This window comes from Oryctolagus cuniculus, chromosome 6 (assembly GCF_964237555.1).
Source record: "Oryctolagus cuniculus chromosome 6, mOryCun1.1, whole genome shotgun sequence".
Taxonomy (NCBI): Eukaryota; Metazoa; Chordata; class Mammalia; order Lagomorpha; family Leporidae; genus Oryctolagus; species Oryctolagus cuniculus.
In genome coordinates, this window is record NC_091437.1 from 76655795 (window position 1) to 76681496 (window position 25702).

The 25702-nt window shown below is 39.9% G+C and overlaps 1 protein-coding gene across 2 annotated transcripts in view; it reads right to left on the reverse strand.

The window, feature by feature from the left end:
- ST18 (ST18 C2H2C-type zinc finger transcription factor) overlaps nt 1–25702 on the reverse strand; it is a 125838-nt gene that overhangs the window by 12583 nt on the left and 87553 nt on the right. For both annotated transcript variants that reach the window (XM_017341299.3, XM_017341297.3), the window contains 7 exons: nt 24264–24379; nt 19939–20001; nt 18492–18560; nt 15615–15677; nt 15430–15510; nt 13845–14066; nt 6026–6114 (listed from right to left, as the gene is read on the reverse strand). In XM_017341299.3, the coding sequence (XP_017196788.2) occupies nt 6026–6114; nt 13845–14066; nt 15430–15510; nt 15615–15677; nt 18492–18560; nt 19939–20001; nt 24264–24379 (703 nt within the window). The remainder of the gene's footprint in view (nt 1–6025; nt 6115–13844; nt 14067–15429; nt 15511–15614; nt 15678–18491; nt 18561–19938; nt 20002–24263; nt 24380–25702) is intronic.

Sequence of the window (25702 nt, forward strand, 5' to 3'; positions counted from 1 at the left end):
TTCTTATATTTGATTGTCCTTACCTAATATTTGGAGTTAATTTTTTTTCTTTTTTTTAACTTTTATTTAATGAGTATAAATTTCCAAAGTACAGCTTATGGATTACAATGGCTCCCCCTGCCCATAACTTCCCTCCCACCCGCAACCCTCCCCTTTCCCACTTCCTCTCCCCTTCCATTCACATCAAGATTCATTTTCAATTATTTTTATATACAGAAGATCCATTTAGCATATATTAAGTAAAGGTTTCAACAGTTTGCACCCAAATAGAAACACAAAGTGAAAAATACTGTTTGAGTACTAGTTATAGCATTAAATCACAATGTACAGCACATTAAGGACAGAGATCCTACATGAGGAGTAAGTGCACAGTGACTCCTGTTGTTGACTTAACAAATTGACACTCTTGTTTATGGCATCAGTAATCACCCTAGGCTCTTGTCATGAGCTGCCAAGGCTATGGAAGCCTTTTGAGTTCCCCGACTCTGATCATATTTAGACAAGGTCGTAGTCAAAGTGGAGGTTCTCTCCTCCCTTCAGAGAAAGGTACTTCCTTCTTTGATGACCTGTTCTTTCCACTGGGATCTCACTCGTGGAGATCTTTCATTTAGGTTTTTTTTTTTTCCCCAGAGTGTCTTGGCTTTCCATGCCTGAAATACTCTCATGGGCTTTTCAGCCGGATCCGCATGCCTTAAGGGCTGATTCTGAGGCCAGGGTGCTGTTTAGGACATCTGACATTCTATGGGTCTGCTGTGTATCTCGCTTCCCATGTTGGATCATTCTCTCCCTTTTTTATTCTATCAGTTAGTATTTGCAGACATTGTTCTTGTTTATGTGATCCCTTTGGTTCTTAGTCCTATCATTATGATCAATTGTGAACAGAAGTTGATCACTGGGACTAGTGAGATGGCATTGGTACATGCCACCTTGATGGGATTGAATTGGAATCCCCTAGTATGTTTCTAACTCTACCATTTGGGGCAAGTCAGCTTGAGCATGTCCCAAATTGTACATCTCTTCCCTCTCTTATTCCCACTCTTATATTTAACAGCGATCACTTTTCAGTTAAGTTTCAACACTTGAGAATAACTATGTATTGATTATAGAATTCAACCAAAAGTATTAAGTAGAACAAACAAAAAAAATACTAAGAGGGATAACATATTAAGTTGTTCATCAACAGTCAGGACAAGGGCTGATCAAGTCACCGTTTCTCATAGTGTTCATTTCACTTTAACAGGTTTCCTTTTTGGTGCTCAGTTAGTTGTCACCGATCAGGGAGAACATATGGTATTTGTCCCTTTGGGACTGGCTTATTTCACTCAACATAATGCTTTCCAGATTCCTAACAGGGATCATTTTTCAGTTAAAATTTAAACACCTAAGAATAATTGTGTGTTAATTAAAGAGTTCAACCAATAGTACTAGAACAAAAAAAAAATACTAAAATGGATAAAGGATTACATTGTACATCAACCATCAGGACAAGACCTGATCAAGTCACTGTTTCTCATAGTGTTCATTTCACTTCAACAAGTTTCCCCTTTGGTGTTCAGTTAGTTGTCGCCAATCAGGGAGAACATATGATATTTGTCCCTTTGGGACTGGCTTAATTCACTCAGCATGATGTTTTCCAAATTCCTCCATTTTGTTGCAAATGACCGGGTTTCATTGTTTTTGACTGCTGTATAGTATTCTATAGAGTACATGTCCCATAATTTCTTTATCCAGTCTACTGTTGGGCATTTAAGTTGGTTCCAGGTCTTAGCTATTGTGAATTGAGCTGCAATAAACATTAAGGTGCAGACAGCTTTTTTGTTTGCCAATTTAATTTCCTTTGGGTAAATTCCAAGGAGTGGTATGGCTGGGTTGTATGGTAGGGTTATATTCAGGTTTCTGAGGAATCTCCAGACTGACTTCCACAGTGGCTTTACCAGTTTGCATTCCCACAAACAGTGGGTTAGTGTCCCTTTTTCCCCACATCCTCGCCAGCATCTGTTGTTGGTAGATTTCTGTATGTGAGCCATTCTAACCGGGGTGAGGTGAAACCTCATTGTGGTTTTGATTTGCATTTCCCTGATTGTTAGAGATCTTGAAAATTTTTTCATTTGTCTGTTGGCCCTTTGGATTTCCTCTTTTGAAAAATGTCTATTGAGGTCCTTGGCCCATCTCTTAAGTGGGTTGTTGGTTTTGTTTTTGTGGAGTTTCTTGATCTCTTTGTAGATTCTGGTGATTAACCCTTTATCTGTAGCATAGTTTGCAAATATTTTCTCCCATTCTGTCGGTTGCCTCTTCACTCTCCTGACTGTTTCTTTTGCAGTACAGAAACTTCTCAGTTTGATGCAATCCCAAATGTTAATTCTGGCTTTGACTTCCAGTGCTTCTGGGGTCTTTTTCAAGAAGTCTTTGCCAGTACCTATATCTTGCAGGGTTTCTCCAAAGCTCTCTAATAATTTGATGGTGTCAGGTCATAGATTTAGGTCTTTAATCCATGTTGAGTGAATTTTTGTGTAAGGTGATAGGTAGGGGTCTTGCTTCATGATTCTGCACGTGGAAATCCAATTTTCCCAGCATCATTTATTGAATAGACTGTCCTTACTCCAGGGATTGGTTTTGGATCCTTGATCAAATATAAGTTGGATGTAGATGTTTGGGTTGATTTCTGGTGTTTCTGTTCTGTTCCATTGGTCTATCCATCTGTTTCTGTACCAGTACTATACTGTTTTGATAATAACTGCCCTGTAGTATGTCCTGAAATCTGGTATTGTGATGCCTCTGGCTTTGTTTTTGTTGTATAAGATTGCTTTAGCTATTCGAGGTCTCCTGTGTCTCCACATTAATTTCAGCATCATTTTCTCCAGATCTGAGAAGAAGGTCTTCGGTATCTTGATTGGCATTGCATGGAATGTATAAATTGCTTTTGGGAGAATGGACATTTTGATGATATTGATTCTTCCAATCCATAAGCATGGAAGATTTTTCCATTTTTTGGAATCCTCTTCTATTTCTTTCTTTAAGGTTTTGTAATTTTCATTGTAAGATCCTTAACATCCTTGGTTAAGTTTATGCCAAGGTATTTGATTGTTTTTGTAGCTATTGTGAATGGGATTCATCTTAGAAGTTCTTCCTCAGCCGTGGCATTGCCTGTGTATACAAAGGCTGTTGATATTTCTGCATTGATTTTATATCCTGCTACTTTGACAAACTCTTCTATGAGTTCCAATAGTCTCTTAGTAGATTTCTTTGGATCCCCTAAATAAAGAATCATATCATCTGCAAAGAGGGATAGTCTGAGTTCTTCCTTCCCAATTTGTATCCCTTTAATTTCTTTTTCTTGCCTAATAGCTCTGGCTAAAACTTCCAGAACTATATTGAATAGCAGTGGTGAGAGTGGGCATCCCTGTCTGGTACCAGATCTCAGTGGAAATGCTTCCAACTTTTCCCCATTCAATAGGATGTTGGCCGTGGGTTTTTCATAAATTGCTTTGATTGTATTGAGGAATGTTCCTTCCAAACCCAGTTTGCTTAGAGTTTTCATCATGAACGGGTGTTGTATTTTATCAAATGCTTTCTCTGCTTCTATTGAGATAATCATATGGTTTTTCTTCTGGAGTTTGTTAATGTGGTGTATCACATTGATTGTTTTGCAAACATTGACCCATCCCTGCATACCAGGGATAAATCCCACTTGGTCTGGATAGATGATCTTTCTGATGTGTTGTTGAATTTTATTGGCCAGAATTTTATTGAGGATTTTTGCATCTATGTTCATCAGGGATATTGGTCTGTAATTTTCTCTCTCTCTCTTGACTCAGTTGAGAAGTAATTCCACACAGCTGAGTGGAACTGAGGGTAGTTGATGTATGAAATCTGGTCCCTGTGGGTATTAGCCTGCTCTACCCCTGGGACCACACAAAGAGTTTATGCAGCCCTCAGTGTGGTCTCAAATTTCTCTGCAGTCTCTTACCGGGTTGCCAAGGTTACCGAGTTTGTGTACTCAATGAGTTCTCTTGCCCCTCCTCTGATTTTCACAGTCTCAGTTTGTTAGCTCCCCACTTTCATTAGGTGTTAACCTCCTGTTGTTTCTCCCCACCAGAGTCAGGTTTTTCTGCTTGGCTAATGGTGGGTGCCACTTTACATACGTAAAATGGTGCCTGCTCTTTGTCTTGCTCGGCTTTGTAAGGTGAATGGAGAGAGAGGCTAATGTCTGTGTCGGTTCACCTTATTTATTCGACTTTTTCTCTCCTCCAGTCAGCCTGGTGAACTTTCCCCAGTGGGGTTTCAGGCCTCGTTCTCTGTAGGCTCTTTCTGCCTTTCCCTGCCAATGTCTCAAGTTACCGAGGTTTTTGTCTCACCTCCCCTTCCAGTGCTGGCGCGCAGACTCTGTGGCTCGGCTCCCGCAGCTCGGCTTCCATGTGGTAGGCGACCTTGGTCTCCCCGTAGGTCCTCTGTGTCACATCCACCAGATCCGGAAGAGTTTACTCTGCAATTTTTTCCTGAGCTTTTTCCTGAGGCTACAGTAACTCCACTTTTATTAAACTATCTTTTCCTGGACTATCGGTGCGCGCCCTCACTATTCCGCCATCTTGGCTCTGCCCTCCTGGAATTAATTTTTTAATTTTTTTCTTCTATTTCATGTAATTTTGGATTCCATAGCCTTAAATACTGTTTGAAATAAAGTGATATATAAATAAATGCACATTACATTGCTCCAATTTCATGAAGAAATATATGCAGGTACTTCAAATAGTTCATAGAAAAAGCATGTTATGAAAAAGCTATACATGGATTTCAAATTGTCTTGCACCAAATGAAACTAATCTTTGAATTTCACTTCCAGAAACATTTTCAAATGCCTTCACTCCAAAAGGCATTCAGGCTTGAAGAGCATTTCTGAGGAGCAGCTGCAGGCAGCTCCTTTCCTGGGCATCTGGTGGCTGGAAATAATGGAGGATACAGGTCTGCCCCTGGGGTCCAGGCTCTCTTTCCCCTTCTAGATGGGCATTGCCCTCCCTTCCTCAACTTAGCAGTGGGCACCCACGGAGGAGAACAGCAACCCACCAACTATATTTGTTTACTTATTTTTGGTTCAGGAGAGAGAAAGAGCGAGAGAGGGAGGGAAAGAGATAGAGAGAGAGAGAGAGAGGGAGAGAGAGAGAGAACGAACATGCTTCCATCTGCTGGTCTACTCCTCCAATGTTCAAAATGGTCAGAGTTGGGCTGAAGCAATGTCAAGGAACAGAGAACTCAATCCAGGTGTCCCAGGTGGGAGGCAAAAATGAAATTGATTGAGCCTTCTCCAGCTCAATTCTAGCCATGTGCCAAAGAAGCATCCAACAGAATAGAATCTCCAAAGTGAAATAATTGCCTTAAAATCATTCCTCATGTGCTTCAGAATTATCTCTGATGGAAAACATCTTAGGTCTAAGATAAAGCCAATAAATCTTAAAAAGAGTATTCAAGAATCAAAGGAAAATTGGGGAATCCAGCGAACTGAGAAACTGTATCCTAACTTTGACAAAGCATTGATATAGGGCAGAAATGTAGGGAGGTAGAAAGAATTATTCATAGCTGCTAAATTTAAATTATCCATAACCAAGCCAAAAGTATCCCTTTGAGTACAGAAGAACAAAATCAAGGGATTCAAGTATAGATGCCAGATCTGTTTCTGATAGGAAACCTACATCAGTAACTCATGCATAAGCACACACATGCACACACTTGCACATGCAACAGTAACTATCATGGTGAAGACTGAAGGTCACAGCCTCCGCCAGGACATCTGAATCCATTGTACACAGGTGCTTGACTTTCTCTGTTGGACAGCCTTATTGGAATGTATGAGAGAAACCAAGAAGCTGTTTTTTAGATAAAGGTACAGGTTTAGTTCAAACATGAGGAAGCCTTTCTTTTTATATGTTACAATTACGCTTCCTATATAAAGGACCCTTAGACATGCAGATCCCTTTGGGGTCTGGGATCCACACTCTATTGGGGTTGGTGACTTCCAGCCATGCCCTCTTACCTCCTGTGGCTTTGAGCTTGATGGTCATTAGTTCTTCAGACACCTTCCCTTTCTTGATAGCTTGTGCATTAAGAGGACATCCAGATAAGCTGCAAAAACAGAAATTACATCCATCTGTGAAAAGTGTATTATTTCTTATGAAAATTAAATGTCTATTTACTCCCTTCTATTTATCTTTTTGCCTGCCTATCCCTACATGATAACCTACAGTCTCTCTGCAGAAGTTAACAATAGCAGCAAAAGCAAAAGTTCTTCCAGCAAACAAAAAAGTAAAATACTGTTTTTTTTTAAATCAGAGTTTGAATAGTTACTGCTAATACACTTTCAGAATTTCATTCATTTTGTTAAATGCTACTCTGTTGCTTTCTTGTGAATGCCTTGCTGTAGTGTTGGTTACTTTATTCTCTGTAAACAGGAAGTTGTACACATATGTAAGTATATATGTAATGAATAAGAACTGCTTCCAAGTAGTCAAAATTCCACGGAAAATTAAAGAAGAGTCTAGCTTTATTTTTTTTTCCTGTCTTTTTACTCAACAGAATGACTGAAATCAATAGAAGCCAAAAACAACTCCCACCTACACTGCCGTGGGAAATTAAGTTTGGTTATGGGAAAGTTTCTAATGTTTTCTTTAGCTTCTAAATATTATTTTTCATTTTAAAAATCTCTGCCCTGAAAGGAGAATAAAAGGATCTACTACAGTTATATTCCGTTGTGGTCACAGTCGGGTCAGTTAATTGTTGCATTCTTCAGCAGCTCATCTTTCCTTTAATGTCTTCTATTTTATTTAAATCAGATCCATTTGATGATGACAGCATTGAACAAAACTCATTTTCCATTGCTTATGATCAGAAAATTTTGTCATTCTAAGTAGTCACTAATTCTTTTGCAAAATTGTTGTATATTTTCTTTGCAGGGACAATTGTGAAATCAAAGTAAAAGCAACCATAATCAGTCTTTAAAATGTTTTTTCCTGGGGAAGGCCTGTGACTGTGGTTAGGACTCCAGGGTAAGACACTGGTGTCCCACATCTGCGTGCCTGGGATCAATCTCAGCATCCACTTCCTGCTAATGCAGACCCTGGGAGGTAGCATGATGGTTCAAGTAACTGAGTTCCTGCCACCCATACAGACACCAACATTGTGCTCCTGGCTCCTGGCTTCCGTGTCTGCCTAGTCCTGGCATTGTGAGTATCTGGGGAGTGAAGCAGTAGATGGAAGTTTCTGTCTCTCTTTGTCTCTCTGCCTCTCAAAAATAATCTGTTTTCCTAAGAGAAATTTTCTTAAAAGTCACCAATAAAACAATCATTTCAACTTTTAGTTTGAGACACTCAGCAAAGTGAAAAAATATTTTTAATCAAAGCCCTGAATAAATATTTACCAAATTATTATAGTTTTAAAAATACTAGATGATTCCACATCAAGTTTAGATGAAATATAAATTTCATATAATATTCAGGTAATATTGTACATTAAGGGGTTTGGCCAAATTTTATAAGCTGTAAGTTTTAAGGGTCTTCAAAATGTTCATGGAATGTTATGTATTATGAAAAAACTGCACAGATTTAAAAATATTTTGCACCACAATAAATTTACCTTTTAAGTCCATTTTTACAATCTTGAAGTATCTTCACATTTTACAGAGAAAAAACAAATAATGAGAAGCACAGACTGACCTTAGAACCTTAGCCTTCCATTTCGGAAGCTGTTCACTGTTAAATGTAGCCTATACAAGTTTCAAGATCTTTTCTTTTTTTCTGGAGTTTTCACAAGTTTGTCTTGAATTGTATCACATATTAAGTTATCAGAAATTACTCACGAATGGGCTGTAAACGTGCCCTGGAGCAAGTCTGTGTTACACAATGGGCAGCAATACCTCCCAGGAGCCTCCCACCCACCCCTCCCCTGAGGGGTCCGCCTGGCTGAGACACCACACAGCACATCTCCAGGGTGATATGGTGTTGTGGCAGAGCTATTGATGTGTCTGTCCAGAATTAGGTAACTTAGAACCAAAGACTAAATTATAAAAGTGAGGCTCTCATTTCAAAAATGCCACTTGATATTTTATATTTTCCAATGTAATTATATCTTCTAGGATTTAAAACAAATCTTAACATGAAAAAAAACTGGGCAGGAAGAATATTTTAGCACTCTTTTCCCCTTTTGAGGATGGAATTTAGCAGACTGTGGCAAAACTTGCAGAGTTAAAGCACCATAATGGAGAGGCAGGAAAACGATGATCCTTACATGGTTTTGGCCAAATTTGAAACTTTTTGAAACCGTATCCCACCAATTTTAAACTATATCTTTAGTTGCCTTCTTAAAATGGAAGGTGAGATGACTTATTCAGTAGAAACCTTGATTATAATGTATAAAAATTTTCAATAAAAATACAAAGCACAAAATGAGCTCTACTTGCCATTGAATTTCTGGTTTTAAAGCAAAAATCTTCTATAACAATAGGTGTGCCTCTGTATGCTTTAATATAACATTTCTCAGATTTTTCTGTTTTCCAAAGGGACAATTTTTCATATAAGATATAAAGCAAGACTTTATAGTAATCATTTACATGGTATATATAATTATATATAACTACCTATATATACTACATATAAAATTATATATATATATATATATATATGGTATGATACACAACTCAACATGTTCTTAACCATTTTGTAGGGTCAGTTTTGCAAATATTTCCAGTTTGGTTGAGAACTGCATAGCTCCTGCAAACCCTTCAGCATGTTGCAGGCCTATGGTGAGCATGCATTAAACCCCCGGAGGCACAGGTGCTCAGGCCCAGACGGGGCCAGCGCTGTCTTCAAGAGCAACTCAGCAGCTTTCCTGAGATTTCTTCCTTTTCTGAAAACTGAGGCTAAATATAACCCCTGTGCAGTTCCTGTAAAGGAGTAAAGGAATGAGCCATATAAGGTACCTAGGACAGCGCTCTTGTGGGAAGGAACCCTGAACACACGTAGGGTCTTCACAAAGTTCATGGAGAAAGTGTATGAAAAAATAGGCATGGGTTCCACAATTTTTTCCATGAAATAAGCATGTTTTAACTTTGGTTTTCCACAACTGTTTGGAGAACTTTCATGTCAGCTAGTATTAGGAAACTGGTGGTTGTAAGGGCTACTGAACAACAGGAATTTTAGACTTCCTACAATGAACACACAAAAGCCTGCTGTTATAGTGCAAGCCTTCCTCCTATTACTGGAATCCTGCATATGGACACATACACTGTGCTCCATGTTATTTTCACAAAGGAGAAAGGAAAGGAAATAATCTCTGTTGAACTCCTACCTGTATCAAAGAAGAGCACTCCATCTGAAGAGAACACCCCAAATTAAGGCCAGTCTTATTTTTAAATTTTTTTTTGACAGGCAGAGTTAGACAGTGAGAGAGAGAGAGAGAGACAGAGAGAAAGGTTTTCCTTTTTCCGTGGTTCACCCCCCAAGTGGCCGCTACGGCCGGTGCATTGCAGCCAGCGCGCTGCGCTGATCTGAAGCCAGGAGCCAGTTGCTTCCTCCTGGTCTCCCATGTGGGTGCAGGGCCCAAGGACCTGGGCCATCCTCCACTGCCTTTCCGGGCTACAGCAGAGAGCTGGACTGGAAGAGGAGCAACCAGGACAGAAGTGGCGCCCCAACCGGGACTAGAACCCGGGGTACCGGCGCTGCAGGCAGAGGATTAGCCTAGTGAGCCGTGGCGCTGGCCAAGGCCAGTCTTTTAAACGTTTGAATTAGAAAGACAAATCTCTTGGGGCCGGCACTGTAGTGTGGTGGGTAAAGCTGCCCCTTCAGTGCCAGCATCCCACATGGACGTCAGCTCAAGTCTTGGCTCTTCCACTTCCAATCCAGCTCTCTGCTATGGCCCGGGAAAGCTGTACAAGATGGCCCAAGTCCTTGGGCTGCTGCACCCACGTGGGAGACCCATAAGACGCTCCTTGCTCCTGGCTTCAGATCTGCACAGCTCCAGCTGTTGCGATCATCTGGGGAGTGAACCAGCAGATGGAAGACCTCTCTTTCTCTCTCTGCCTCTGTCTCCTGTAACTCTAGTTTTTAAGTAAATAAATAAAATCTCTTTTTTTTTTTTTAAGAAAAAGAAAGAACGATAACTCTCTAGTGAAAGGCAATGAACTCTGAATTACTCCTTTGTCTAAACTCTTGATTGCTTTCCTCCTGGAAAATATTTCAGCAATAACATTGCAGTTTATACAAGAGGTATTCAGAAAGTTCATGGATAATCATTTGAATGAAAAAATTCATGGATTTAACATTTATTTTTTATTATTTATTTAATGAGAGGCAGAGAAAGATACTGAGAAACAAAAACAGGGAGAGAGAAAAAGAGAGGGAGAGAAAGGGGATTCTTATCCATTCTCCAAATGCTCACAACAGTTAGGGCTGAAGTCAGGAGCAAGGAACACAATCTAGGTCCCCAACATGGGGGATAGAGATCCAATAATTTGAGCTATTACTGCGTCTCTCAGTTTTTGCATTAGCAGGAAGCTGGAGTCAGGAGCTAGAGCTGGAATCAAACCCAAGTGCTCTTGATGGAACAATGACATAAGCCTCAGCCATCCTCCCTTATTGCCCAAAATAGTTGAATACTGGAATGTATTCCTTGCCCTTGCAACTCAATTGGGTCTCACACCCTATTGCCTTCATATCTCACCCCTTACAGCCACCTGCAAGACCAGCTACTCTGAACATCTGAAAGACCAGTTTCAGGAATTCCCCTCTGCCTGCTGCCCCCTACCCTACCCCCATCGCCAGCCCTCCTAAAATAGAAAAAGGCCCAGCCCCTGGGGGTTGGGGCCTTCTGCCACGTGTTCCATCATGAGCACGTGGGCAGTTGGTCACCCACCTCTACTGATTTATTTTCTCTGAATAAATTTGGTCTGGCTGTAAATTCGTACACTGCCTCCTCTCTATTCTGTGACTCTTCCTAACAACTCTGATATAAAATGAGGGCATCTGAACTGGCAAATTAATATTAAGGTAGGCTAAATGTCTACTCCAGATTTCAATTTATTTTCCACAGACTTTTTGAAGAACCATCATATGTTTTAACTCATGATTTTTTTCTTACGATGAAATATGTAACACCTACACAGGCACTTACAGTTTAAAGAATACTCTTAAAAGGAAGATCACTTACCTTAAAACATAGGACATGCCTTGGTAAAATCTGTGAAGTGCCATAGGCCCTTCAGCAATTGGCTTCTCCTGTCTCCAGGAGAACATCATTAACTTGAACTGTAGGCCAACAGTGGCCTAGGTTTATAAAATCAGATTTGGCTATGAAACTTTTCATAAACAGAATCATATTGTGCATGTTCTGCATTGACTTTTCCCACTCAGCTTTGTGTTTTGAAGTTTGCTGTGTGTATGGGCCCTCATCTCCATCACTGTGAGGCAGCTCTGCTGTCTGTTCAACCACTTGCTTGTCAGTGGGTACATGGGCTGTCTCCAATTTGGAGTTAGAAGGGCATGGCTGCCTCATACCTTTTCAGATAGGTCTTGAGATTAAAAAATGCTACGGGACCTCTGGGTTGGAAGCTGGACTGCTCTTGGCTGGTGTTCATTTATTTACTTTCAGCTGGTCATTTTAAGGGAATTTGCTACTTACAATGGCACTACTTGCAGTAACAGGTAGTAACCTCACACAGCACAGCGAGATCCCTGTTCCTCCACATCCTCACCAAGACTTGGTGTTGTCATTTAAAAGTTTCTCGCAACTTCAGGAGATAATCCTATTATTGCTAACTGAGGGATATGGTGACCATAGGACACTAGTATTTTTATAGCTTTTGAAAATAAATAAAAAGCAGAGAGACATAGAGAGAGGGAGACAGAGGGATACAGATGGGAGACACACACACACACACACACACACACACTGTGAGAGAGCTCTCACCTACTGGTTCACTCCCCTAAATATCTGCAATGTCCAGGATGGGTCAGGCTGAAGCTAGGGCTAGAAACTCAGCATAGGTCTTCCACAGGGGTAGCAAGGACCCAACTACTTGAGCCATCACGGCTGCCACTTCCCAGTGTTTGCATTATTAGGAAGTTGTAGTTAGGAGCTGGAGCCAAGAATCAAATTCAGTTACTTCGAGAAGTGGATCTTAAGCAGTGTCTTAACTAATATGCTAAATTCCTGTTCCTAGTGCTTTTTTATCATTGTCCACATGGTTATTACTGAGGTCATTATAAGACAGGGAAGCTACTGTGCAATAACTCTGCCATTAGGAGCACTTGATTAGTGGCTGCTATTCTCAATATGAAATGATGATCCAAATTCAGAGTGAAGCAATATGTGATATTGTGGACATGAGCCTGCTTTGAAAGGCATCAAAAAGTAAACCACTTGAACAATTCAAGTTTTATCCATCAGCCTGTTTCATTGCACATATGAGAACACTGCAAAAAGTTTGCAGAAAATAGAAATTACAAATAGCTTATTTTTGTAGAAAAAATTTGAAATCCATGCATACAAAAGTTCTTCAGAAAGTTCATTGATAATGTGCATTATAAAATATGAATTTCTACTCTTTTGTGCTAAACTTATTTTTTAAAGATTTATTTATTTTTCTATTTAAAAGTCACAGAGAGAGAGAGAAAGAACGAGAGACAGAGAAAGAGATCTTCCCTCTGCGTTTCACTCCCCAGATGGTTACAACAGCCAGGGCTGGGATTTCCCATGTAGGTGGCAGGGGTCCAAGCACTTGGGCTACCTTCTGCTGCTTTTTCCAGGCCTTTAGCAGGGAGCTGGATCCAAAATGGAGCAGACAGGACACAAAGCAGTTCTGATATGGGGTATTGGCATTGCAGGCAATGACTTTACCTGCTATGCCACAAGGCCAGCCCTAAAATCAACTTATCTTTTAATTTCATTTTTCCACGAATGTTTTGAAGTACCTTGTATTTTTAAACAAGTATTTCCTAGAAGTCTTCATTTTCTGATACCATTGATATAAATCTTCAGAACTGAACAAAATGTCAGAATGTTCCAATTTTGCTGTTTTCAACTTTTGTTTACTGCTCATATGCAAAGTATCAAAGGCTCCCTAAAAGATTCATTGGTCTTTAAATTGGCATCCTGTGCACTGGCCCACATGACTAAAAGGGGGCTCATGGATGGGAGAAGCAGGCAGTGAATCTTCTAGTTCTTTTCCTTTAGGTAGAATGTGAACCAAAGAGCTGGACTGAGATCACTCTTGTCCAACAAAGGCCTGGGATGAAATATGCAGCGCTCAGTGATAATAGAATTAAGTCATTGTGGAACTATCAAAGGGTTGTCTAAATCTCCCCTTATCCTGTTGTATTCTTAGTGGTGGCTGTGCCATTTTCTTTCTGGCTGCTGTGGCTGAATCACATCTTCCCAGCAGCAAAATGACTGCAGTTTTTGCCTGAAACTGAGCCAGTTCATGAGAAGGGAGGAATGATATAAATATGCAAGGTGAACATTCACAATTGCATAACATAATAGAGTAGATATCACCACTTGGAACTGAAGCAAAACATTAAAAGACAGAACCATTTAAAAATAGCAGCAATATTTTAGAACACAAAAACCAAAGGAACAGTTTTCTAGAGCCCTTAAAAGCATCTAGTGAATTTTCAGAAGGAGAGAGAACAAAATTTTTCTTTCTTCAGGCTAGTCAAATATGTATTAGCAAGATACAGCATTGTAACATAAAAAATGTTACAACTAGCACTCTTTAGGAGGATTTCCGCCCCCTCACCCCCACCTCCAAGCAGTCTAGGTGACATCCAATCCCAACAACACAACAAAAAGAACACAAATGTTACCTTCTGTGGGTGACGAAGACATTATTTACATGGCCCAGCCCATTACAGCCTGGCAAGGGACAATGTGGCAGTTCTTGTTTGTTCAGTTTCCAGGAGAGGGGGGTCCCATTGAGAGGATTCTCCTTCTGTCTCTTGGCAGCCAGGGGACAGCCAGAAGCTGTGCGGTGTGATGTGTATTTACCTGATATGTGACCTTGGCCATCACACCCCATCACGGGACATCTAGAGAGACACAGGAAGAGAGACATTACCAGCTGGGAAGAAGTTCTATACTGCTCAGAGGACAAGCAGTGAAATTCCGAAGTTTTAGAAGATGCCACCTCAACTAGCAAGACAGCATTGCATTAGTAGCACCAGTGAGGACCAGCATTATGGCATAGTGGTTAAAGCCGCCACCTGTGATGCCAATATCCCATATGGGCACCGGTTCTTGTCCTGGATGCTCTACTTGCTATCCAGCTCGCTGCTAATGGCCTGGAAAAAGTAGTTGAGGATGGTGCAAGTATTTGGGCCCCTGAATCCATATGGGAGACCCAGAAGAAGCTCCTGGCTCCTGGTTTCAGCCTGGCCCAGCTCTGGCAATTGTGAATCAGCCAGTGGAGGATCTTTCTTTTTGTCTCTCTTTCTTTTTCTGTAACTGACTTTGAAACAAATAAATGTCTTTTTTTAAAAAAAGAAAAACAATAGCACCAGTGTTCTGCAGGCTTTTTGTTAAGCAATTTTCATGCATAAGCTCATTTAATATTCACTGCAAACAACTGGGTGGAGAGTGTTATGATCCCATTTTGTAGGTGGAAAATAGGAGGCTTAGAGAACTTAGACGACTTGCCAGCAATTTTACAAAAGGTGGAGCCAAGTTCATGACCCATGTTTTAGCTCCAGAGCCAACCACGTAAGTACTATGTTATATTGCTTCCAAAGACCAGTGATATGAAATGTTAACTGCTTTAATCAATGCTATACACTACAACACTGGACTGGAATTTTGGTTTCTAAAATGTTGTATTTGTATATATCTGTATTTAGTTTCTAAATGTTGTCTTTGGCTTTTACATGTATTCAAATTTTGTATTTAGAAAAGATGTGTAGGAAGCAATTTAAATTTCAACATCCATATCTGCATATACAAGGAGTCTTCAAAAAGTTAATGGGTAAATGTGTATTGCAGAGAAACTATGCATGGATAACAACATTATTTTGCACCAAAATAAACTTAGTAGTTCCATTATCTGGGAACTTTTTGAAGTACCCTTATATTATCCAAGACTTTGTAGCATATTTCTTAGGTGAAGTAATTCAGTGTAGATGCAATTTCACCTTAGATTAAAGTTTCAAGGGAAATGACACCATTATTTGTCATTCTATAACACTTCCACAGTGCTACATCCCTTAAAACTGCAGAAAGTAGAAACTACCTCCCTGTCTTTTCCATTATCAAAGGAACGTGGAACCAGTTTTGAGAGTCCTGTGTTTAACAGGTCAAACCTTCCCCCAAACTCTGTTGATGCCCAGCTGCATGCCAACCCCGGTCCCTCCCACTCGACAAGGACCCGGCTATCCCTAATGCCTCCACTGCTGCACTTACTTAAGTTCAGGATCTTCCTTTTCTTCCTTGGTAGGGGTCATTTTGACACCACCTTTCCTTGCTCGAGGGCAGCCAGACAAACTGAAATATGTACCCAAGAAAGAACACAAGAAAGCCATGTGATCTCACTGAGTATTGTTGCTGACATGCTGGTTTCCATCTCCCAGATATGGGGCCAGCCCTACCTTCTGTGGGAAGCGTAGTTCCCTGTCACATGCCCTGATCCATCGCAGCCTGGAGTTGGACACCTGGAAAACAGAGGGACAGAGCATGGGCTGCAGGTTGTGGTGGAGGGAGGGGATCACGGCACATTCAAGTAAAACTACACAGAATGCCTTGCCTTAGTGGGTCTCTTTTCCTTTAAATATCACTGGATTTTGGCTAGGGATTCATGTTTAAATGTGAATATGCATAACTACTGAGAGATGCATGGTACACAATGTATTAGTTGTTATATGTTGTACATTAGGTTTCCTTTTGAAAGCTTATATTAGAAGAAACTTGAAAGGTAGCTCAGGGCTTACCTCTGGGTTTTTGTCTACATCATGCAATCATGGAAGAAAAAATGTCTTCCAAATTCCTATTGTGAGTAATTTATTGTCCAGGTATGCTGTACTGCCTGACAGTCCATTTATTCCAGGTGAACAACAGTAGTATCTATGAACTCCAGAGGCTTGCAGCAGTAATATGATTATCAAAGATCCTAAATAATTTACACCTGGTCAATCTTGCCTCTTGGCCAAGGGTAAATGGTCTTTGGAAAAAAATCTGCAAGTAGCTATTAAGTGACAATCAACCATTATATTTGGACTGAAAAGGTTTAAAGAGAAAGGGGATCCATTTCCACTTGGAATGCTGGTTACAAATAGGTTTCATAAAGCACTTGAAGACAAAAATGTATATGGATTTTCATCATTTTGTGGCCTTGAAAAAATATCCCCAGTACAAATGAAAACACAGAGGCCATCACAAAATGCCTGAAGGTTCTGAAATTTCTTGTAGACATCACCATTATTTATTATTTCATATGTATGTTATCCATGACTCAAATCTTTATTCAAATAACAGTTCCATGACAGAACAATAATGCAAGAAAAATGTGAATGCTATCACTTTTCTTAAATTCCATCTCATTGATGGGGCCAGCCCTGTGGTGCAGCAGGTTAAGCTGTTGCCTGTGATGCTAGATGAGCACCAGTTGTAGTCCCAGCTGCTCCACTTTTGATCCAGGTTCCTGGTAATGCACGTGTGAAAGCAGTGAAAGATGGCTCAACTACTTGGACCCCTGTCACCCATGTGGGAGACTGGATGGAGTTCCAGGCTCCTGGCTTCAGCCTGAGCCATTGCAGCCATTTGGGGAGTGAACCAGCAGATGGAAGATCTTTCTCTCTCTCTCTCTCTTTCATTTCTATCCTTCAAATAAGTAAAATAAATAAAAGAAATTCTATCCCCTGAACTTTCTCAGAATGCTTTCATATCTGACCCTAAAGCAGAAAATAGACAGTAAATGCTTCCCCCTTTCCAGTGAAATATAAAATCAGCACACATGTCTTCCAGCTAACTGGAGAAGTACGCATTGAGTCTTTATTCAACCACTTAAAGCATAACTTGCATTCTCTACTGCAAGGAAGGCATGTCTGCCGGTCAATTTCTATTAACTTTTTTTTAGTACAATAGTGCTTTACTAGCATGTCGTAATTATGGAAACAGCTGTGCGAATAGCCCTTTTTGGGGATTCTTCTTGAATAGCAAGACAAGAGGTCAATGAAATGTCTCTTTTTCTTATATGGAAAAATCAAAGATATTACTTATTTGATGACCCCATAAAATGTAAATACTGGATATTAAAATAGGACTTTTTAGTCTACATTCTCTCAATGTATTATCAACTTTTTCTATAGATAATATTGAAACAAAATATTTAAGAGAACCAATAGCTATAACTAAAATGTGAGAAAGCAGAAATTTACAGTAATTGAGTAAAAACTCTCACATGCCTCATTATTCATCTGTAAATGATTAGTCTTTACCTAACATTCTTATAATATTTCAGCCTAGAAAAATGGAAGTTAATAAAATGATTTCTAGAATCTGTGCTGATACATAAATCGTACTTCACACTTTTAAAATGAGTAAAAATTGCACTTCATAGTTCCCTTCAGTATTTCTGGTACTAAAACTAATTTTTATATGTATTCATTATTGAGGGTCTAAAATGAGTTATATTTTATGTATAATATAAAAATATATGAAAATAAGCAATTGACTTGGAATGAAAGAAGATAAAAGAGTAGAAAAATAAAATCAATAAGTAAATGTTAATTCACATGTGACTTTGAGATCTTGTAGACTAGGTATAATGAGCTGAAATTATGGTTGGCTCCAAAGTGAAGGTAGAGGCCAGCATTGTGGCATAGCAGGTTAGACCATTGCACATGATGCTGGCAAATCATATGGGTACTAGTTTGAGTCCTGGATGCCCCACTTCTGATCCAGCTCCTTGCTAATGCACCTGGGAAAGCAGCAGAAGATGGCCCAATTGCTTGGGTGCCTGTACCCATGTAGGACACCTGGATGAAGCTACAGTCAGTGCTGTGGCCATTTGGGGAGTGAACCAGTGGATAGAGGAATTCTCTCTCTCTCTCTCTTTCTCTGTCTCTCTCTATAACTTTGCCCTTCAAATAAATAATTAAATATTTTTTAAAAAAGATGAAAGACAGCTGTATAATTTTTAAATGGCCTTGGAGTTACTGTAAACATACATATATTGCATTATAAAATACTGCACAATTTTCTCAAAATTAGATGAAGGAAATTTTTTGTAACATCTTCATTGATCTGATGAACAGAAAAATAATTGTATTTTACTATTTTATCATTCCTTTAAAAATTAAGGCTCCCAATTAACTAAATTAAGTTACAATGACTAGGCTTTGCTCATTCCAACTTTCTGGAATGGCCTTTGTCACAATTTAGTTAGATGCTGTTTCACACTGATGCCGAATGAGAAGGGTGGTCCCAGAGTGAGTGAAGGACAAGGTTGCCAGGCTCCCAACACTTACTTAAGCTCCTGAGAGTTTGCGGCCATGAGGGACTTGAGAGTCTTATCTGCTAAAGGACATCCAGACACACTAAAGAGGGAAACAAAGAAAACAGAACTGACATTAACAGATGTGATGCAAATGGCCTCCTGGGTTTGTAAACACACTTCAGTTACTCTTGATGGAACAAAGACATAAGCCTCAGTCATTCTTATTGCCCAAGAGATAAATACCAGAATTTATTCCTTGTCCCTGAATCTCAATTCAGTTTCACACCCTATTGTCTTTATACCCAAGTCCTACACTCTTTCCCAGGTTTGGAGGCCCTGCAGCCACTTGAAAGACCAGTATGGAGGAATTCACCTCCACCTGCTACTGGATACCACAACTCCCAGCCCACCTAAGACATAAAAAGACCTGACCCCTGGGTCAGGGCCCTCTGCCAAGTGTCCAAGTCTGTGCACATCCACCTCTGCAGATTTATTTTCTCAGAATCAATTTGGTCTGACTGTGGATTCATACCCTGCCTCCTGTCTGTTCTGCGCCTCTTTTTCCAACAACTAGTGACTGAGTATTGGGTAAAATAACTGGGTCTGAATCTGGCCTTGCTACTCTAACCAGTCCAGGCTTCTGGGTATTTCAATTATTTCTCATGGAGTCAGATTTGCTATTCTTCCAATGAAGAGTTTTACCCCAGTGAGACACTGACACTGACATAGAGCCTGTTCCTGCTGCATTGTCAGGTGATGATGGCTTGAGGGTTTAAGGCAAAGCCCATAGGAAGGCAAGGATATCAGCAAGAAGGTAACTTGCAAGATGAAACCCAGCCTTTGTGTGCTGTCCTTGTGTGATCTGGTTAGCACCTTGACCTAATTGCATAGGGAGAATAGTTGACTCAAATCATTCTGATGGCTTTGCTTTGTTCCATACCAGTCCCAAAGCCCAACATGAAATATAATGTTTGGTTTATAACCTGGAATACAGAATCAGAAAACTATTTTTGAGCAAGAATCATGGATTCTATACCAGATAACTTTATTTTGGAAAAACAAAAGAAACCCTAAACCTACTTAAGTCGCTGGCCATTTCCTGATCCAGATAGTATCTTGCTAGATTAGGTAGGAATAAGTATTTAAAACAAGACAGGGGCTGATCTGTGGCCTAGTGATGAAGACGCTCACGTCCCATATCAGACTGCCTGGGTTCGATTCCCAGCTCGGCTCCCAACTGCAGCTTCCTTTTGATGCGGAACTGGGAGGCAATGGTGATGTCTCAAGTAGTTGGGTCTCTGACACCCACTTGGGACCCAGAATGAGCTTCCTGATCCCAACTTTTTACCCTAAGCACTGTGGGCATTTAAGGCACGGGCCTGTGAATGGTAATCTCTCTGTTTCTCTATCTTTCTTTCTTTTTGTCTGTCAAAAAAAAAAAAATGATCATGAAAATCAGACTGTTCCTGGGGGGTTACCTGCGATGAGATGCATAGTTTCCTGTGACATGGCCACTTCCGTCACAACCTGGTGTCGGACAGCTAGGTGGGCAAAGAACACATCATTGGAGTCAAGTGAGTTTCACGAATTTATGTGCTCTGTTCAACAGGTGATAAGGTAGCTTCTTTTCAAGTTAGTAGTGTGCAAGACAGGCAAGGCAGATGCTAGGGCACTAAGGCTCTGTGCTACATAACAACCAGTCGACTCACTAAAAGAAAATTCGGAGTCATAGCACGCTGAGTTACTTCCTTGATTATCTGTTTTCAGCTCCACATCCAGTTCTCTGATTCAAATGATGTAGGAAAGCAATACTGAATATATGCCCTGGCAGTGTGGTAAGCTGGCTATCAGCTGTGCTGTATTTCTTTGGAAAACATGTGTTATAAAAATTATAAACACATTTTATTGTGATAGCAGATTTTAGGAATACTGAAATTGATTATTCCAGAAAGGAATTTTTGTGAGTTTGAAAAGCGCTAGGTGACCCAGCAACTCCACAAACATTTCAGAAACCACAGAGAGAAAAAGAAGAAAGATTTTGAATAAAATGAGGCTGATATTTCAGGTGAGAAAGTTCAGAAATAGTCAAGCTGTTTACTTAGTTAAGCTCATGAGCAATTTCAACTAAAACTTGAACCCAACCAAGACAATCAGGAACTCACAATTAAAACCTAAGAATAGGCCCTAAGGCCACCTACCAAAGCTGCTGCACAAAGATCTGCACCTGTGCACATCAGTTTATCTCAGAAATTGGTCATGTGCTGGGCATCTTACATGTGTTTGAGAAATAATATGAGAAGGCCATTTTCCCTAGCAGTGTTTTTTCTTTCCATAATTGATAGATCCCTGTCATTTAATTTTCTTGGATGCTGCTGGAAAGTCACTCATTTGGGGTGATATTGAGAGCAACCTACTGGTGCTATTTGTGCAGTGGTAACCCTAGGTGGGAAATCAGCCGTGGCATCCATGTAGCTGAGTGTTTCCGACATCCTGCCTAAAGGGAGGGCTTATCTCACTTCATCTGTAGAATACAGAATTTACACTTTTGAAGAGATATTTCGGGATAGGTGAACAACATTCCAGTATTCTCAGAATTGTCACTTTCTAACTATTTTTTCCCTGTGATCCATTTTCTCCTCATTTTCTGGAAATTTAAGAAGCTACCAGTTGGAGAATTTCCACCCCTCAAATTCTGTTTGCTTTTCAGGGCTGGATGCAGGCATAGTCATCTACCTCTTCCCTCTCCCTCTCCCTAGATGGGATATCAGGAATGAAAATATAACAAGTTTTATATGTGTGTGTGTGTGTTTGTTTGTATGATAAAGAAAAATTAACAGTGATTAAGTGTGGGCTGAGTTATCTTGCCACCCACTCACTAAGAACACAGGAAAAAAACCTCTAAATTCTACACACTTTGAATATTCAGATGGTGACTTCTCTCAATTGCCTAGGAATTCCCTTTTCAGAAACACATTGCCACCTAGTGTTATAAAAAAGAACTGCAAGTCTTTTATTTCTTCTATTTTTAAATTACTCCCACTATATTGTCAGGAGAGGTAAAGAAGTGCCAGTGATGTCTAGACCACTCAGCTATAAATCATTTATGGGATATAATAAGAAAATATGTGTTCAGTTAGCTGATGATTTCTTTTAAAAGTTTGGTCTTATAAAAAAAAGCCAAGAAATAAATAGAGACAATATTGTAGAGGGAGATGTTTCTGTTTAGGATTCTGAAAAGGTAGATATCATCTCAAACCCACAGGGAAAATCATACATAATAACATGTGCCAATAACATGTGACACATTCTGTAAAGGTTTGATGATGAAAATGTCAAAGTCAGAGAAAGTAAACCAGTCAATTCCCTCAGTAAGTGACACTTAACCCCTAAGCAAATTCTAGGAGAACTAGAACCATCAGAAACATCCTATCCTGACAATTTTTGATGAGTGATTAAAATGAAATTACCTGTTAGAAACAGACAATAATATGTAGTAAGTACAAACTGACACCATAAGGTAGTAAGATTTTTTTTTTACAAAACAAATATATGTGGACACAGACACATACAAAGGAGTGCTAGCCATTAAAACACCCACCCTGTCTGTAAAATGAGTGAAACATTAAGTCTCGGAGAGAATTAATTTCCTGGGGATTCAGGATTCTGCTCCAAAATTTGTTCAAAATCTTTGGAACTTTCCTCTTTTTAAATTTATCATCACACCAATGACAAGTGCCCATCACAGAGTAATCACTCTTTGCTTTTTCTGACTCCAAATGGAATTGCAGCTTAATCACCAATCTTTTACACAACATTTAGTTCACAGCGACTTTTAGCAATTTTCTGACAATCTGTCTTCACAGGATAAAAGGTTTCCAATTTGAAGACATTAAAGAGTAACAGGTGAAAAGTTGATCAGTGAAAAGATGACCACATTCCCATAGCAGGTCCATGTGGCCTGAGCGTGTGGCTGACCTATGTGGCCTCTTTGGAAAAGACAGATTTCAGTTCCACAGTGTTTGACTCCATTCATCAAGTAGCTCCACTCACCAAGGCCCAGTGGAATATGAAGCTCTAATGGGAACATGATATTTGAGCCAGGAATCTGCCTAGGGGATCCTTAAAGAACACAGGGTCTAAGCTATTTACCTAGACTAGAAATAAAGTTTATTGAACATTAACAGTGTGAAGGACCCTGTACTTGGCCTTGGGATTTGAGATGTGTTCCCTGCTCCCAAGTCCCTATCCCTGTCAATAGGGAAACATGCAGCACAGGAAGCACCCTGCACCATTGATATGGATGTGGCAGAGAAACGGAAGGGGACAAGAGGGATCTCCCTCTTCAGTGGGGGAGGCAGGGTGAAGCCAAAATGTTGACAAAGGAAAGCTCTGGAAAGGGCATGGGAGTATCAGAACCAGGGTATGGGGAACCAAGCTGCTGAAAGTCTTCTCAGGTAGGTGACTTTGAGAGAGGAGCTGAGGCCATGAGGGGAGCAATTCTGGCAGAGGGAACAGCTACTGCAGGTGTCTAAGGCAAGTGCATTCTTAATGTGACTGGAGAGAGGCAGGAGGATGTGTTGGCAGAGTCAGGGCATGGGCATGGAGAAAGAGGAGAGCTCACTGCCCTGGGGGCTGCTGGATTTGCAGCTAGAGGACACAGCTGGGAATGGCAGCCCCATCGAGTGTGGACAGAGGAGAGAAGAGACCCAGGACTGAGCTCTGGGGCAGAGCTGCTCATAGGTCAGGAAGGGGTAAAAACAAGGTGAGAGACCAGTCCCCTGCTGAGATGCCCTGGAAACCAAGTATGGAGGACAGGTTAGGCACAGGGAGTGATCAGCTCTGTGGCATCTTGCTGCCATGCCAAGGTCAAATAACAAGAGGATCAAAAGGTTCAAAAACCAACTTCCAGATTGGGTGTGGATGGGCTGGAGAGCCTAACAAGAATGGTTTTGGAGTCATAGGAGTGAGAACCTGCAGTAGCTGAGTTCTTGAGGTATTTAGCTGTGAAAGGAAGGGGAGACAGAACTGAGGTGGAAGATGGTTCAGGAGAAGTTTAAAACAGATTTTCAATGCAAAAATTTAAACATATTTGCACTGAAGAATACAGAAGAGAGGGTGCAGGGGCAGGTATGAATTGGAAGGGGGATTTTTGCTGGGATTGCCCATTACCTGGCAGCAATAAATGTATTTCTGTGTGGAAATACTTGATTAACAGTTAATCATTTACATGTGGGAAAGTTTCCCAAATCTCATTCAGTGACTTAGTCTTTGCTTTATTTTATTTAGTTTTATTTTTTCACTGACACACAATGATAGTACCTATTAATGGGATACAAAATGAGGCTATGGTTCCTGTATACACTGCATAATGATCAAATCAGAGGAACTGGACTTTAAACTCTTCTGAGTCATACAACCCTAGGAGAATGTCATGAAAACAACTGTCACTCAAGTCACAGTTTGCATGAAGTGTTAGGAGGTTAGTACACTCCCTGTAGCCAAGCCTTAGATCCCTTGTGGTTCATGGATCTCGAATTTAGAGTCTGGGATCAAATCATAAGCATTTCTAATTTTTTAAAATCTTATTTTGTTTCTTAATCAACTACTTTTAGTACAAGACCATGTTTTATTTGGTGCATAGATTTAGGTATATGTTTAACATGTAACTACTGACTGGTTGAAATTGTTCTAAAATAGTCCTAAAAAGCCAACTATGTGAGCCAGGACATTGCTACCCAGAATCATGAACTTGAATCTCTTTAGCTGAAGACTCTTACAGGGCATGGCACTGTATACCACTCACGTGATTAGTTCTTTTTTCAGATCTCTTGTGTGGAGCTTGGGCTTAGGGCTTGGTATCGAGGCCTCTCCAGGAAACTTTTTTTCCTCTACATTTTCTAGAGAGTTCACTGGTTCTTTCTGGAAAAAACAAACAAACAAACAAAAAAGAAGCCATTAGAGAAGCCTGAGAAGACCACTGGAGTTGACATAGTCAGGTTGGGTTTGAGTTTTGGTTTAAAGAATTTGTGAACTACTGCAGAGAATTTTTATAAGGGAACTCCCAAAAGTTCATGGGAAATGGAATTAAAAGGTGTTTATCTCTGTGTAAAAAGTTTTTGAAACCCTTGTGTAATTTTTTCAGAATACTCAATTCCCATGAACTTTTTGAAGAACCCCTCCTATAAGAAATAAGTAAGATAATGAATACAAGGATATGTCTTAATTGTTGTGTACATTTATCCTAAGTGAAGGACAAGAAATTATAATTTATAGAGAACATCTTTTAAAAATTCACATTTTGGCAAGTATAATTACAGAGGTATTTCTCGAACTCTGTAATCTAGTCGATATTTTGTATGTTTCAAGTTTTATTGTGTAATGAATGCTTCAAAGTGAAGACAGGACCAGTTCTCTGAAAATCCTGCAGTGATAATGGCAGTAAAGAAAAGAGAAATATTGCAAAAACAAGTCATGTAAATTTTTTAAAAGCTTAAAGACTTATTTGAGAGGCAAAGAGACACTCAGGGGTAGGAGCAGGGAGAGAGAACACTTGCTCCTATGCACTGCTTCCCTCCCTAATGCCCACACAGGTCAAGGTTGGGCTATCCTGGTCTCCCACATGGACAGGAGGGATCCAGCAATTTGAGTCTTCACCAACAGTCTCTTAGGGTATGCATTAGCAGGGAGCTGGAGTCAGGAGTCGCAGCTAAGAATCAAACGCAGGCACTCCAATGTGGGACTTATAATCATTACCTGCATTTTAACTCCCAGATCAAATGCCTACCTTGAGTCATATAAAGTTTTAAGTAGAAAAGGAAGAAGTAAGCTTAGTTTAGCAGAATTTTGTTTCTAATATTCAAATAATCGAGATTTAGATTATTTACTTAATATATGAAATAAGTGAGATGACAGTATTCAGGCATTTACCTTAACTTTTCTGGAAAATGGCCCTGATTCTCACTACACCCTGTTTTTCTTCAGTGCCCTCCTTTGCTAAGTTGGAATCTCACACTACTGTTACACATTGTATGGAATTTCTTATTGGCTCTTAAAAATGTCCATGGCCTTTTTTTATTTATTACCAATCTTACTCCCCAAAGGAAGACTCACTAATTCTTTCAAGTCATTTATTACTAAGTGATCTATTGTCTCATAAAAAACTATGGGTGCTTTTCCTTAATCACAGAATTAGCTTACTTTCATCTTTAAGCTTATAGCCAGTAAATATAATACTTTCTGGAT